This window comes from Branchiostoma floridae, chromosome 15 (genome assembly GCF_000003815.2).
Source record: "Branchiostoma floridae strain S238N-H82 chromosome 15, Bfl_VNyyK, whole genome shotgun sequence".
Classification (NCBI taxonomy): Eukaryota; Metazoa; Chordata; class Leptocardii; order Amphioxiformes; family Branchiostomatidae; genus Branchiostoma; species Branchiostoma floridae.
In genome coordinates, this window is record NC_049993.1 from 1,627,308 (window position 1) to 1,643,470 (window position 16,163).

Sequence of the window (16,163 nt, forward strand, 5' to 3'; positions counted from 1 at the left end):
TTAGAATTGTCTTAGGTGAAAAACGTACTTGCATGAATAGAAACGATTTTCCTGTCGCTTTCGAAAATGGGTTACTGTCGCAAAGGTCACGATTTCCGGTGGTGAAAGGTCACAGTTTACACACCTGAGTACCCCAGTGAAAGTTAAATGGACGACTACAGCATAGTGACATAGCCATGGATGTCGCCAACTGTACTTTTTTGCCCGGTTAACTCATCTGGAATGTTATGCGTCAATTTTTCTAATATGTACTATTTTTCTAGGCATGTGAATCCTGGTAGAGACTTATATGTGCTGATTTGCATAGGAGAAATCAAATATTCTTTGGGAAAGGGATGACTTGACAACAACGACACAAAGGGTTAGCAGCAATATCGTGTTTTAGTTTATTTTACATCAAAACATAACGAAGAACAATGACAAAGACGCCATTAAGCATGTCTTCTTGTTCAATTCAAAATGCAACCATGCCAACCATACAAATGATTTCAAAGACTACCGCTTCCGAAAATCATTTCAAAGAGAACCTAAATAAAAAAAAATTACTTGATCAAGAAACTGGACAATTAAGTATCGCAAACAGACCTTTCAGACAACATAAGCTGACATCGGTGAATGACGTCCGCGAATTATCCTTATAAGATTCGATGCATGACACAGTGTGCTTGTTTCTCCCAACTCAAAACCGGTACCATACAGTTTATCACATGTACCCCATCTTTTGTAAGAGGACCTGATACTTTAGTATCTGCTTCACGTCTTTCACATGACGTTTTCACCGGTTCGGGACAGATGGATTAACAATCTAAACATGCAGTTTTAACTGTCACAACAATTACTGACATTTGCAATGTCACTTCTTCACAAACATCTTCGAGCTATAATAAAAAAAAACAACTATTCATAATTTGGTGATTATGACGATGTAATAAATCGACGTTTCCTCCATAACGTTGAGACCCTTTTATAGACAGTACAGTAGAGTCATGTTTAGATTTTATTACTCATTTAAAACAAATGTCACACGGACAAAAGAATGACACATTCCAATAAAACATAATTGGCGTTTAGAATAAACTTTTGGTTGTGTGAATAGTGAGTCACGTGATTCAATCCTCACACAGGCATCGATGAGCTTCCACCAGTGTGAGTCTTCATGTGTCTCTTTAGACTACCGCGCTCACCAAACTTCTTGTAGCACACCTCACACTCGTGCGGTCTCTCCCCAGTGTGGGTTCGCATGTGTTTCTTAAGATCACTTGAATTACTAGAATGCTTGCTGCATATCTTACACTTATACGGCTTCTCACCCGTGTGAGTCCGCATGTGACTCTTTATATTTGACAACGTATTGAACTGCTTGCTGCACTTCTCACATCTGTACAGAAGTTCCCCCTTGTGAGTCCGCATGTGAACCTTAAAATTTGTTGGCTGGCTGAAGCATTTGTTGCAATGATCACACTTGTACGGTTTTTCACCGGTGTGAATTCTCATGTGCCTCTTCACATAGCTCAACCTACTAAACTGCTTGCTACACTCCTGGCATCGGTACGGTTTTTCACCGGTGTGAGTTGTCATGTGGTCCTTCAGAATAGATGGCCGACTAAACCGTTCCCCACATTCATCACACTGGTATGGTCTTTCATCTGTGTGAGTAACCATGTGTCTCCTTAGATCGCCCAGCTGACTGCACCGTTTCCCGCATTCCCCACACATATATGGTCTCTCACCAGTGTGTGTAAGCAGGTGTCGGTTGAGGTTACTTATGAAGGGAAACTCCTTGTCGCAATGGCTGCACTTGTGGGTACGGCGAGAACGCTGCCATTGTGTCAGATGAGATCCAGCTCCAGTCGCCATGTTGGATTCCCCTGTGTGAGTCCGCACGTGCCTCTTCAGATAACTTGCCTGATTGAAGCCTTTGTTGCAATGTTCACACTTGTACGGTTCTTCACCAGTTTGAAGTCGCGTATGTGCCTTCAGATTTCCTAGATGATTAAACCGTTTCCCACATTCACCACACAGGTGTGGGATCTCACCAGTGTGACTACGTAGGTGTTGATTATATTTCAGCCATACATAGTATGGTGAAATATATTGTATTTATATTTCAGCCATACATAGTATGGTGAAATATATTGTATTCGTAATGTTTCTTTCTTTCTTTCTTTCTTCTTTCTCCTGTCAAATCTTCAAAGTGATTCATCTCCGCCGTTCCTGGACCGAATGACCTGAAATTTGGCACAGGGGTAGAATGGGCCAATACCTTGATGCTTTTTTCTCAGTTTTTTCATATCTGCCTGTAAAATGATTTTATTGAGATTTTTTGGTCAATTTTAGACCAAAACTGTATATTTTGGCCCCTGTACCCTGGTATTACAACCAAATGAGCTGAAAATTGACAGAGATGTGCCTTAATAATGCCCCCATATAAATCCGATAACACTTTTGGTGTACAGTACACCAAATTCTTATTTTTGCGATTTTTTGACCAATTTTTGACCAAAAAAGGACACTTTTGGCCCCTGTACCCTGGTATTACAACCAAATGAGCTGAAAATTGACAGAGATGTGCCTTGATAATCCCTTCATATAAATTCAATAACACTTTTGGTGTACAGTACAACAAAATGCTTATTTTTGCGATTTTTTGACCAATTTTTGACCAAAAAAGGACACTTTTGGCCCCTGTACCCTGGTATTACAACCAAATGAGCTGAAATTTGACAGAGATGTGCCTTGATAATCCCTTCATATTAATTCAATAACACTTTTGGTGTACAGTACAACAAAATGCTTATTTTTGCGATTTTTTGACCAATTTTTGACCAAAAAAGGACACTTTTGGCTCCTGTACCTTGGTATTGCAACCGAATGAGCTGAAATTTGACACAGATGTGCCTTGATAATCCTTTCATATAAATTCAATAACACTTTTGGTGTACAGCCAACAAAATGCTTTTTTTTTCGATTTTTGGCCAATTTTTTACCAAAAAGGACACTTTTGGCTCCTGTACCCTGGTATTACAATTAAATGACCTGAAATTTGGTATAGATAGGCATTAGATACTTGGTAACAAGATTCAAGTAAAATTTTTGACATAAACAACTTTAAAATGATTAATTTTGGCACTTTTCTGAGGGGAAATTTGTTTTCTTTTGGCCTCCTGACGTGACCTTCCGTGACCCCGCACAGAGCCACACCTGTGCGCGTCAGCCGGAGAGTTAATTGAATCAAAGACCTAGCCAATCAGCGAAGAGGAGGCCAAAGGCTAATTAATATTCATAAGCGGGGCCTCATGATCCCGTATATAGCAGTGTTCCCGCCAGGGGGAGCGAAGCCCGCCTAAGGCTCTCGCATTTTAGACTATTCAGAAGGCTTTATATTGTATCAGTTCTTAGGGGCATATCTATGATAATCGCAGCAGTCACTTAACTTCTCTTCAGGAGTTTAGCGTAACACTATTTCAGGTCAAACCGTCAAAGGCAACTAAAAACAAACTTTAACGTTACTGAGTTCAACAGTACTTATAACTTGTTATCCGAAGTTGAAACGCTAGCGATGGTATTTTCGCTGCGCTGTTAGCTCCGTGCGACTGTTGTTGACGGTCTTATAACGGTATATTTTGCACCCCTGTACCCTGGTATGAGTAACATTTGGTATAGATAGGCATAAGATAGTTGGTAAAATGATCCAAGTAAAATTTTTGGCATAAAGTACTGTAAGAGGCTTAATTACAGCACTTTTTTTAGGGGAAATTGGTTTTCTTTCGTTCTCCATGCCATGATCTTTCGGACGTTCACCCCACAGACCCGACATCTGCACCTGCGTCTAGCCGGCAGGAAGAGTTAATTCAATTAATGGTTCAGCCAATCAGCGAAGAGGAAAGCGAAGGCTAATTAATATTCATAAGCGGGACCACACAATACGTAATACGTTAACTTGAAGACTCAGGCCGTACAGACTTCTCGCCAGGATTTTTTTCAAAGCGTCGGACAGGGGTCCGGGGGCCGCCGAATGTCCCTGGCGGGGTCCAGGGGCAGGGCCACTGTGGGGGGGACCCAGGTGGGCGAAGCCCCCCCGGAAGCTCTTGCATTTTAGACTATTGAGAAGGCTTCTTTTATCAGTTTTTTTAGGGCCATATCTACGATAATCGTAGCAGTCACCTACATCTCTTTAGCAGTTTGACTTTAAAATATTTCGGGTCAAAGCTTCAAAGACAACTAAAACCTCATAAACAACAAACTTTACTTAGCTCAACAGTATACTAAAATATTGTACGGGTTGCCATCCTTAGTTGAAGCGCTTATTTATAGCGCTAGTATCTTCGCTGCGCCGTTAGCCGCCGTGCGACTTTTGTTGACGGTCTGATATCCCTACGTCGCCGCCTCGCTGATATTCCCACGGACATGTTTCAAGAAAAATACCCAGCAAAAAACGCTGTTCTGCGTCAAATTCTATTCTATAAAACATGTGGGACTCAATGTTACAGTCTAAATATTTTGTAGAAGCACCGCTGTAGGTAAGAAGGTCCTAGCAATGTAAAACATCACGTAGCATGAAGTTCGCTGTCAACTGGCACAGAGCACATGACTGTTTGAAACTCTAAGTCTGATTAACAGCCGTGTTTGATTGATAGCCGGCGGTCCTTTGATGAAGTCGGCGAAAGGTGCGTTAGTTAGAAAATCTGCGTTTAGTTTTGATACGTAATTATAAGTTAGACAGTGGCGAGAATGATTATTTTCTCATCAATATTTCTCTTCAGAATTATTTGAACTTAATTGTACATCTAAACAATTGGCTTACCTGTGCAATGTTTATATGATTAATGATCAGTGTACTGAAATCATGTGTAACGTATGGCTCCTAGTCAATATATCAGCATTTTCTCTATAGTGACCACCTGTCTATAGTGGCCACATTTCCTAGTGCTGTTGTTGTTTGACATAAACTTTGAACATTTAAATTGTAAGTAACTTTAAACTGCCAGAGTTTCGGCCCAATAAAACACTCTCAGCGCCAGGGTATGAACAGACTGACCAGACAGACGAAAATAAATCCTCGAACAAGGTTCAATCGTGTCTTCCGGGTCTGGCAGGAAGTTGTTAAACTAAACTTAGAATAGGCTCGTAGCTGATTGCATACAAAGTAAAACAGTTTAACAGTTTTACAGCTTGAAGAAAACAAACGCTCCTACAGTACCTGCACCTGCTTGATAATTATTAAATCGTATGCCCTACTTGAATAAAAGTTCACTGCAATAATAAATGTACCAACATCACAAGGAGCTTATACTTTTTTAAACTTACACCTAGTTATCGTACTGAAAATTGTTAATGACATTACATGAAGTCATTCAACAATTTTCAGTCATGATGAAAATTTTCTGAATGGAAGGTGTGATTATTGTCATTTTCTGAAAAATAGAAGCAAGCTCTGTTTTTACCTGGAATCAATTCACAATACCAGTCCACTTTGGGGGATAATGTACTGTTAAGATGATGTTCCATTTTTGCGCAGGGGTGATTTGGAACAGTCCAATGTTGCGTGGGAAGGGGTATGGCTGAAATATGCTGTATTTGCTCTTAAGCAAATGTCGGCCTTTCTAGTCGTAATGTTTCTTCTTTCTTCTTCTCCTGTCAAATCTTCAAAGTGATTCATCTCCGCCGTTCCTGGACCGAATGACCTGAAATTTGGCACAGGGGTAGAATGGGCCAATACCTTGATGCTTTTTTCTCATTTTTTTCATATCTGCCTCTAAAATGATTTTATTGAGATTTTTTGGTCAATTTTAGACCAAAACTGTATATTTTGGCCCCTGTACCCTGGTATTACAACCAAATGAGCTGAAATTTGACAGAGATGTGCCTTGATAATGCCCCCATATAAATTCGATAACACTTTTGGTGTACAGTACAACAAAATGCTTATTTTTGCGATTTTTTGACCAATTTTTGACCAAAAAGGACACTTTTGGCCCCTGTACCCTGGTATTACAACCAAATGAGCTGAAATTTGACAGAGATGTGCCTTGATAATGCCCCCATATAAATTCAATAACACTTTTGGTGTACAGTACAACAAAATGCTTATTTTTGCGATTTTTTGACCAATTTTTGACCAAAAAAGGACACTTTTGGCTCCTGTACCTTGGTATTGCAACCGAATGAGCTGAAATTTGACACAGATGTGCCTTGATAATCCCTTCATATAAATTCAATAACACTTTTGGTGTACAGTGCAACAAAATGCTTATTTTTGCGATTTTTGGCCAATTTTTGACCAAAAAAGGACACTTTTGGCTCCTGTACCCTGGTATTACAATTAAATGACCTGAAATTTGGTATAGATAGGCATTGGATACTTGGTAACAAGATTCAAGTAAGATTTTTGACAAAAACAACTTTAAAATGATTAATTTTGGCACTTTTCTGAGGGGAAATTTGTTTTCTTTTGGCCTCCTGACGTGACCTTCCGTGACCCCGCACAGAGCCACACCTGTGCGCGTCAGCCGGAGAGTTAATTGAATCAAAGACCTAGCCAATCAGCGAAGAGGAGGCCAAAGGCTAATTAATATTCATAAGCGGGGCCTCATGATCCCGTATATAGCAGTGTTCCCGCCAGGGGGAGCGAAGCCCGCCTAAGGCTCTCGCATTTTAGACTATTCAGAAGGCTTTATATTGTATCAGTTCTTAGGGGCATATCTATGATAATCGCAGCAGTCACTTAACTTCTCTTCAGGAGTTTAGCGTAACACTATTTCAGGTCAAACCGTCAAAGGCAACTAAAAACAAACTTTAACGTTACTGAGTTCAACAGTACTTATAACTTGTTATCCGAAGTTGAAACGCTAGCGATGGTATTTTCGCTGCGCTGTTAGCTCCGTGCGACTGTTGTTGACGGTCTTATAACGGTATATTTTGCACCCCTGTACCCTGGTATGAGTAACATTTGGTATAGATAGGCATAAGATAGTTGGTAAAATGATCCAAGTAAATTTTTTGGCATAAAGTACTGTAAAAGGCTTAATTACAGCACTTTTTTAGGGGAAATTGGTTTTCTTTCGTTCTCCATGCCATGACCTTTCGGACGTTCACCCCACAGAGCCGACATCTGCACCTGCGTCTAGCCGGCAGGATGAGTTAATTCAATTAATGGTTCAGCCAATCAGCGAAGAGGAAAGCGAAGGCTAATTAATATTCATAAGCGGGACCACACAATACGTTAACTTGAAGACTCAGGCCGTGCAGACTTCTCGCCAGGATTTTTTCAAAGCGTCGGACAGGGGTCCGGGGGCCGCCGAATGTCCCTGGCGGGGTCCAGGGGCAGGGCCACTGTGGGGGGGACCCAGGTGGGCGAAGCCCCCCCGGAAGCTCTTGCATTTTAGACTATTGAGAAGGCTTCTTTTATCAGTTTTTTTACGGCCATATCTACGATAATCGTAGCAGTCACTTACTTCTCTTCAGCAGTTTGACTTTAAAATATTTCGGGTCAAAGCTTCAAAGACAACTAAAACCTCATAAACAACAAACTTTACTTAGCTCAAGAGTATACAAAAATATTGTACGGGTTGCCATCCTTAGTTGAAGCGCTTATTTATAGCGCTAGTATCTTCGCTGCGCCGTTAGCCGCCGTGCGACTTTTGTTGACGGTCTGATATCCCTACGTCGCCGCCTCGCTGATATTCCCACGGACATGTTTCAAGAAAATACCCAGCAAAAACGCTGTTCTGCGTCAAATCCTATTCTATTCAATGTTTATATGATTAATGATCAGTGTACTGAAATCATGTGTAACGTATGGCTCCTAGTCAATAGATCAGCATTTTCTCTATAGTGACCACCTGTCTATAGTGGCCACATTTCCTAGTGCTGTTGTTGTTTGACATAAACTTTGAACATTTAAATTGTAAGTAACTTTAAACTGCCAGAGTTTCAGCCCAATAAAACACTCTCAGCGCCAGGGTATGAACAGACTGACCAGACAGACGAAAATAAATCCTCGAACAAGGTTCAATCGTATCTTCCGGGTCTGGCAGGAAGTTGTTAAACTAAAATAAGAATAGGCTCGATGGCTGATTGCATACAAAGTAAAACAGTTTAACAGTTTTACAGCTTGAAGAAAACAAACGCTCCTACAGTACCTGCACCTGCTTGATAATTATTAAATCGTATGCCCTACTTGAATAAAAAAAGTTCACTGCAATAATAAATGTACCCACATCACAAGGAGCTTATACTTTTTAAAACTTACACCTAGTTATCGTACTGAAAATTGTTAATGACATTACATGAAGTCATTCAACAATTTTCAATCAAGATGAAAATTTTCTGAATGGAAGGTGTGATTATTGTCATTTTCTGATAAATAGAAGCAAGCTCTGTACATGTTTTTACCTGGAATCAATTCACAATACCAGTCCACTTTGGGGGATAATGTACTGTTAAGAGGATGTTCCATTTTTGCGCAGGGGTGATTTGGAACAGTCCAATGTTGCGTGGGAAGGGGTATGGCTGAAATATGCTGTATTTGCTCTTAAGCAAATGTCGGCCTTTCTAGTTGACCTTACTTTTGAAGGGAAACTCCTTGTCGCATTGGCTGCACTTGTGGGTACGGGGAAAATGTTGTCTATCCTCTCCCTCCCCTTGTGTCAGATGAGATCCGGATCCAGTTGCCATGTTGTTTAAGCTCCAGATCCTTCAAGAACAATTAGAAAATGATGCTAAGTTAAGGCTTTGAAAATTCCAACTTGTCTACTGAAATATATACCTAAACATGTCATTACATATGAACTTATAATAGATTACTATATGACTCTTTTTTTCGTAATAACAGAATCCAGATGTTGAAGCAAACATAGTTATACAGTAACTAATTGAATGGGTTTGCGTTGCGGTAAAACATGTTTAGATGGTTTTATCTTATTACCGAACAAAGGGAATAGACAGATCAGACAACATCTAAGACAATACTAAGACAATGAACTGTAAGAGCACATGGGAAAGTAAATCTGCAATTTCGGGGTAATGCTACTTGCGGGCATTCGGCAAAAGCTATGCTAGACAGGACAAGACGACTGTTTATACTAGTATGCATAAGCGGGCTAAAATGATAATGGGAAAAACGCAAAGTAAGTAGAAATACGGGCCCGGCGTATGTACATTATTTCCATGTTTTTGTTAGGTTTCATCCCAATAGTAAAGCTATTATATCACAGTTAATCTCTTCGCCAAGAAGAGTATGTTTTTGGTTACATGGGTCTGTATGTAGGTCAATAGCATATAAGTGGAGAAATTGTGGATGGAACTTTTTAAACCTCCAGATTCTGCATGAGTGATGAGAACTTATTAACAGGAAGGGTCAAGTTTGACAATTCTAGCATTTTATTTGTCTAAAAAAATATACATGAGCTTGTTATAACACACACATGCACATAAATTGAAGTGATACATATATATATATATATTTATATATGTGTGTGTATATAATGCTTCTGTATTTTTATGATCACAATACACATGCCGAAGCAAACATGCTTACACAATAACTGCTAGTAACTGGTTGAAAGTATTCTAAGCGTTAGAACAGGTTTAGAAGCCTGTACATGTATTTTGATTGCAGAACAAAAAGGAGTGCTGATTAGGCATTGTGTCTTGCATAGGCAGAGATCAGACAAAATCTGAGAAGAACAGGGTAATATCTTAGAAGTCGGAATATGAACGTGAATAATGCTGTTTACGACCATAAGATAAAAAGTTTAAATGGTTTTATCTTATTACCGAACAATGGGAATAGTAACTTTCCCAGACAGGTCAGACGACAACATCTAAGACAATACTAAGGCATTAACCCTATCCAGACTGGGCTTTTTGGGCTGGGGGGGGGGGGGGCTCATTCGACCCCTCCTTCGTATTTTCAAAACGGGTTATTGTACGATCACCAAATTTGCAGGGAAGGTTGTGCTCATAAAGTTTTATAATTCCTGCAATTTTAAATCATTATGACGTAATATGACGTAATTATGACGTCATTAATTGATATTTTTGGCTAAAACGGGGAATTCCCATAATACCTAAATATCTCACTCAAAAAGTTACCAATAAAGGTTTCTCATCAATATTTAAGTGTTATAAGACTTCTGTTGTCAAAAGACGACGCAACGTCGTCAAAATGACGTCATAGAATGACGTCATCTGTAGTTTAGCTATCCGCCATCTTGGATTAACCTTAAATTTTTCAAGATACATTTCTTTCAACATATAACGCTAAAACCCCTTCGAAATGGATTAAAAACGTTCAAATGAATGTTTTCTGTAAGAAAATACCAAGTAGTGATGAAATTTGAGTGAAAATAAGATTGTTATACTTTTCATCATGATATTGTCGGCCATCTTGGATTTTGACCAATTACGTCATCTCATTAGCATAATTTATGAATATTTAATTATAAATGTTCAACTAAGATGTCTTAGATATTAATGATATATGAAAAGATGTTTAGTCTAGCAAGGAAATCTTAAAATCCCATTGTTTAAACCAAAATTAGTGATTTTTGAAAAATTTGCCTTTTAGAAACCCGTTGCCATGGCAACACGAAAAATCAAAAACTTTCCCCTTTTTTAAAAAATTGTTGCCAACAATATTCTAGGAAAACTCACCAAGTTTGGTTGTTCTAGCACAAGCCATTTGGGAGGTATAGGGGGTCAAAGTTGCCGCGGGCACTTTTAGCCCCCCCCCCCCCCCCCCCCCCCGTGTACACTAAAACACACCCAGTAACTTTCTAGCGAGGACAGGTCAACGACAATTACTACAGTGTGAATAGCCCGAATGAGTGGCGGGCCATTCTCACCCTGTCTATCATGCACTGTGCGGGAGTTCACACAAACAGTTCATCTATATAACCTTATAACGGTTACAAAAGTTTACTTGATGACCAAAAGGTGAAGAGACTAGAGAGATCTTACGATCCACCCCCCCCCCCCCGGCTGGATAGGGTTAAACTGTAAGAGCACATGGGAAAGTAAATCTGCTATTGCGGGCTAATATTGATGCTACTTGCGGCCATTGGGCAAAAGCTATGCTGGCTACATTTCCTAAGCATATTCTTAAGATCATGAGAGAAAGAGGCTGCCAAAAATCACCTACCTGACTTTTAGAACATGAAAAACTCACATTGCCATGATTGTCCGCCCTCTAAAGATTAATTTGACGGAAAAAAAATTACGGTGGAATCATGTTATACGATATCAAAACATAAGTGGTGACCTTTTGACCCCTTGTCACTGCCTGTAAATAACAACAAAACACCACTTGGCCTGTAACTTCTAAAGCCTACTGCATCCACAAATATTGCTACAAATCTGTTTTTCAACACAATATATAGAGGTTAAAACCCTTGCATCTCCAAAATTTAAACATATCCCAAGAAAAACATTTCTACAGCCACTTTTCCCAAGGCTACCTAAGCATTCTAAAACTGTTTCATCTGCGCAAGTCCGGAAATACCGAAATTTACCCTGCTACTGCTAGACGTGACAAAACGACTGTTTGTTTATATGCATAGGCGGGCTACTTTTTAGTCCGTTAACTTTTTTGGTGCTTCGTTCGGCAGATAGGACTGCCTGATTTTTACCTGTCTGATCAGTTCACATTAGCGGCGCCCCACTCCTCCCGATTACTGCACTGCCCCCTCCGCCATACTCCGCCACACAAATATTTTACCCTCCGGGCTTGGTCCTGGTGGTTGCTTATTCAAGCATTAAAGTTCTTACCAAGGCCACTCCGTGTCTCCGTTTTGTCTGTGAGTGCAGATAATTGTCTCCCTTGGAATTAACTCTTGGTGTCCGGATAAAAAATATACTTAAGTCAGTACTTACCAAGGTACGATGATGCTCTATTGCGCTGTGTTTTCACAGCGACACAGATCCTCACGGCTTCAGAGTCGGTACTGACAGAGTAGTCAATTATAAATGACCGAATAGGGGAAGGGGACTGAAACCGGTTCGGCAGGTTTTAGGCAGCAGAACACAGTATTTATGCTCGAACTCGGGTACATAAAGTAGTACGGATAAAACTGTTGAACGAGAGTTAAATAGCATTATTTGAGAGGCAGCCAGATATAAGCTACGCTGCGTGGTCACGGAAGGTGTTGCCTCTGAGACTATAGTTTGGATTGTGAAAGTCTTATATCAAGTTCGTGTATATATAAGTGCGCCCCCATTACGCAACTGACCTTCTAGTGTGAGCCGGCTGCAGTTATTTGACCTCCGCAGAGCAGCGTTTCAAAGTGAGCGTCAGAAGGCGATACGCCGACAGGATTTTGATGTTTTGTGCCATGCACCCTGAAAGAGGAGAACCTAGCGAGAACTCAAGTTTTTTTAATCATCCACGGCGCGTGGCATTGCAACTTGGCTCACACCGCGCCAAAGAGGTTAATCTATAGTCTCTACCAGACTCCGGATCGCTGGAAAAATCGTAGAAATGGAACAAATACGAGTAGAGAGGAATATAACCGGCCAGGGAACAGCTCGCGATCCTAGGATCCGTAGATCGCGTGCTGTTCCCTACCCAGCTATATTTCTCTGGCCGGCTTACTCCTCTTTTCGTTGCATTTCTACGATTTTTCCAGCGATCCGGAGTCTGGTAGAGACTAGTTAATCTAGGTCTCGGAGACTAGTACTGTTTACATTCGAGACGTATTGGATGCCCCCCTAGTGTTATAGGTTTCATTGAATAAGTTATGTCTCATTCATGAGTTATTTCTCTGAACATTTTGATAAAATACATACCTGTTTTACATGGGACAATGAACCTACACGAAATGAATAGATGTTATTTATTCTTAGACATAGTTGAGCACATTTACCCTTCATCATGTAAGAAATAAAGAAGAAAATTTAACCTCTAGACATACTGTCTTTTGCATGACAATTGCAAAATGAAGTTAGCCACGCAACACAACAGTTACTTTTTAGCTGCCACCGTTTTACCCCACAAGTTATCAGGACCAGGGACTGTGTGACTCAGACTTAGCGCGCGGCTATCGAACATTGTCTATTGTATTAAGTTAGAAACAAACTTTCACCAATCTAACGTTTGAAGTCATTTGGGCTGACTAAAAGGGGATTTATCATCGGTAAAAATGCGTGTCCGTGATAAGTTTGGTTTTTGAGTCGGATTTTTTTTATGCAGATGGTAGTCACTGAAAACATGCGGATAAAAAGAAAATTAAGTTACATCCACTGATATCATCATCATCATCATCTTCGAAGATCGAGAACAAGCTTCGCGGTATTCACACGGCGGACCGTGCACAACAAATCCTGGAAACCACATCCAACAAAAAAGTAGTTGCACGGCAATATTCCTGCTGTATCATCCATCATCAGGAAGCGAAGGACAAGATTCCCTGGACACTGCTTCAGGTACAAAGAGGAAATTGCGAGCGAAATCGTACCGTGGTTGCCAACAAACTGATACATATTCATATCCTGGGCGACCTCGAAACATACATGAACCAATGTCTTAGAGACAGAACCACGTTATATATAGCTTGATTCTTAAGATACTGATACAGGAGTAGGTAGCAACGTCAACGTTCAGCTAAATGTGATCTTCTTCTATTTCTTTCAAATAAGGCAGCCGCCTTCAACTTGTTGACGATTATGCTGCCTATAGTATGTGTTGTTGAGGCACACAGACACAACATATGAAGCTTTACTTGTAATGTTGTTAACATCGTTTTTATCATCTTTTCCTCTGTGAGTGCTGTAACAGTACATGCACAGGCAAAAACTTTGTACTAAATAGAAACTTATCTTAGAATACACGCTATTGCTATCTTTCACAACTGCATACGCTTGAATCATGAACTATTGTATAATCATTCTTTATCAAGGTAAGACTGTAAAGTAGTGGAAAGTCACTAGGCTGGTCTATTTTGGCTAAAGGAAACAGAAATAAGCAAAAAGGACAAATGAATAAAGCTAAACGAATAGATAAAGTTGCTATACGAAAGTTGATCATGTTTTATGTCTGGTTTCTAGTTAGCAAAAAGGAAGTAAATGAAGAAGAAAAAAGCTTCTACCCAAAATATGTATGAAGTTATTTTTGGTTGGTAACTGACAGTAGCTTCACTGGTGTTTCTTTCTCATGTGCCTGACGAAGTTGGACTTATCTATTGACTTGTAGTCACACTCTTGACAACTGTATCTCTCACCGGTGTGACGCCTCCTGTGTCTAGTAAGATGGTAAATTCGAGTTGTCCGATACTCGCATTCCTCACATTTGTAGGACTTCACACCAGAGTGGTACATCTTGTGTTTCTCAACATCCGACTTTCGGTAGGTCTTGTAGACACAAATTTTACATCTATAAGGCTCTGCATCTTTGTGTCTTTTCATGTGCTGGACTAGATTGTGTTTCACTGACGCCTTGAAGTTACAGTGATTACATTTGAACGGCTTCTCGCCGGTGTGTTTTCTCATGTGTCTGACAAGCTGATGCTTACTAGATGCCCTATAACCACATTCGCCGCACATGAAAGGCATTTCTTCTTTTTGGCGTTGCCTATGCTTGGGGACACTGTGTGCGAATGATTTTTCCTCACTACTTTCATCATTACTTTCTTCCCTACTTTGCTCAAGTCCGCTGTTGATGAAACCAGTCTCTCTGTCATCAGTATAGTGTTCAGTTTGATCAGGGTTTGAAGGTTGCGACGTTTGCTTGATTTGGTAATCTTCTAAAACATAACATTCATTTTCCAAAGGTACGTCACCGTTGTCTGGAGGCAGATGACAAGAAGCCAAAGGTGCTTCCTCACCGGGTGTATCGCTTTCCACTGGAGTCTCTGAGTAAGATATATTCATTGAATTGATTGTATTCAAGACCTGCATACTGAATGTAGAAGTGTCGATGTCAAGCTCGTCATGGCGAGCTCTACATGCTGCGTCCTCAGTACTAGTAAGCATATCAATGTCTTCTTCTTTAATGAGAGAGTCTGCTGTGACGTTCATTTGTGTCAGGGAGGTTTTGAATGAGGGAAGCATTTGTGAGCCTGAACTGGGCGTGTTACAAAGTTCATGGTTCGGTTGTATTATTAGGTCTGAATCCGAGTCGAGATCCTTTGGCTCTGTATGCATGAGCACTTCACTGCTTGTGGTCTCATTGATGAGTTTCTTCTTTCCATAGACTTCTATGTTATAATTCGTGGTTTAAATGGGCGCGTTCATAATGAAGCAGCGTGAAATTTCAGCAGATTTTTCATTCTATGTCGAGCACATTCACCCTATATCGTGGGAAAAAATTGCCAATGTAAACTATACGTAGGAACTTTTTTTATAGCAATTACAAACTACGATTAGTCAATCCCCACAAAAGGCACTTTTTCGCTGCTATTGTACAACCGCACCACTCAGAACCCACGACTGTGTACCTCCGACCTAGCGCGCGGCTGCAAAACTTTACCTGCTAATTTCTTCAGTTACAAATAAGCTTTCACCAATCTAACTTTTGAGATCAGTTCCGCTGGCTAAAAGGGAATTTCTCACCGCTAAAAACATGCGTCCGTGCAGCCGTTCATTTTTGGCTCGGATCTCTTTTAGGGTGTCCACTCGCGGAGTAATACATCAATGAGACCTTGTATCGCGTTCCTTCTTTATCACAATGTCCAGTCCAAACCTTTGCTGTGAGGTGTCGTAACTTGAAGTCTCCGATACCAGGGGTGCCTAAGCATTTGCACGAACCCTATGAAATTCGTACGAATATTATGTGATACACACGAATCACTATGCGAAAACGCACGAATATTATGAAATTCGCACGAATCACTATGCAAAAACGCACGAATATTATGAAATTCGCACGAATAACTATGCAAAAACGCACGAATATTATGAAATTCGCACGAATCACTATGTGACACACACGAGCCTTATGTGATTTGCACGATCCTTATGCGAAATTGCGCAACCACTGCCGGGGGCACGTGACAGACGGAGCGGGATTTTCAAGATGGCGGCTTCGATCGGCGGCGACGGAAAATACGATGTAACACGCCGAAATGAAGCTAAACAGTAGCTCACAGGCTATCAAATACATCTTTGCGACGGTAAATGCCCATTCCATGCCTGAAATATAAATAGGGGATGGCGCCGCAGAAAGGGCA

General features: G+C 40.4%; 2 protein-coding genes across 3 annotated transcripts in view; both read right to left on the reverse strand.

The window, feature by feature from the left end:
- Positions 1 to 629: 629 nt before the first annotated feature.
- LOC118432060 (zinc finger protein 239-like) overlaps positions 630 to 16,163 on the reverse strand; it is a 65,186-nt gene continuing 49,652 nt past the window's right edge. Inside the window, exons 2-3 of the mRNA XM_035843568.1 lie at positions 8,558 to 8,695; positions 630 to 2,059 (exon numbers count right to left, since the gene is read on the reverse strand). Of these exons, the coding sequence (XP_035699461.1) occupies positions 1,117 to 2,059; positions 8,558 to 8,676 (1,062 nt within the window). The 5' untranslated portion in view covers positions 8,677 to 8,695 and the 3' untranslated portion in view covers positions 630 to 1,116. The remainder of the gene's footprint in view (positions 2,060 to 8,557; positions 8,696 to 16,163) is intronic.
- LOC118432058 (zinc finger protein 184-like) overlaps positions 13,714 to 16,163 on the reverse strand; it is a 34,566-nt gene continuing 32,116 nt past the window's right edge. For both annotated transcript variants that reach the window (XM_035843566.1, XM_035843567.1), the window contains 2 exons: positions 15,635 to 15,714; positions 13,714 to 15,151 (listed from right to left, as the gene is read on the reverse strand). In XM_035843566.1, coding sequence (XP_035699459.1) covers positions 14,131 to 15,151; positions 15,635 to 15,714 — 1,101 coding nt within the window. In that variant the 3' untranslated portion in view covers positions 13,714 to 14,130. The remainder of the gene's footprint in view (positions 15,152 to 15,634; positions 15,715 to 16,163) is intronic.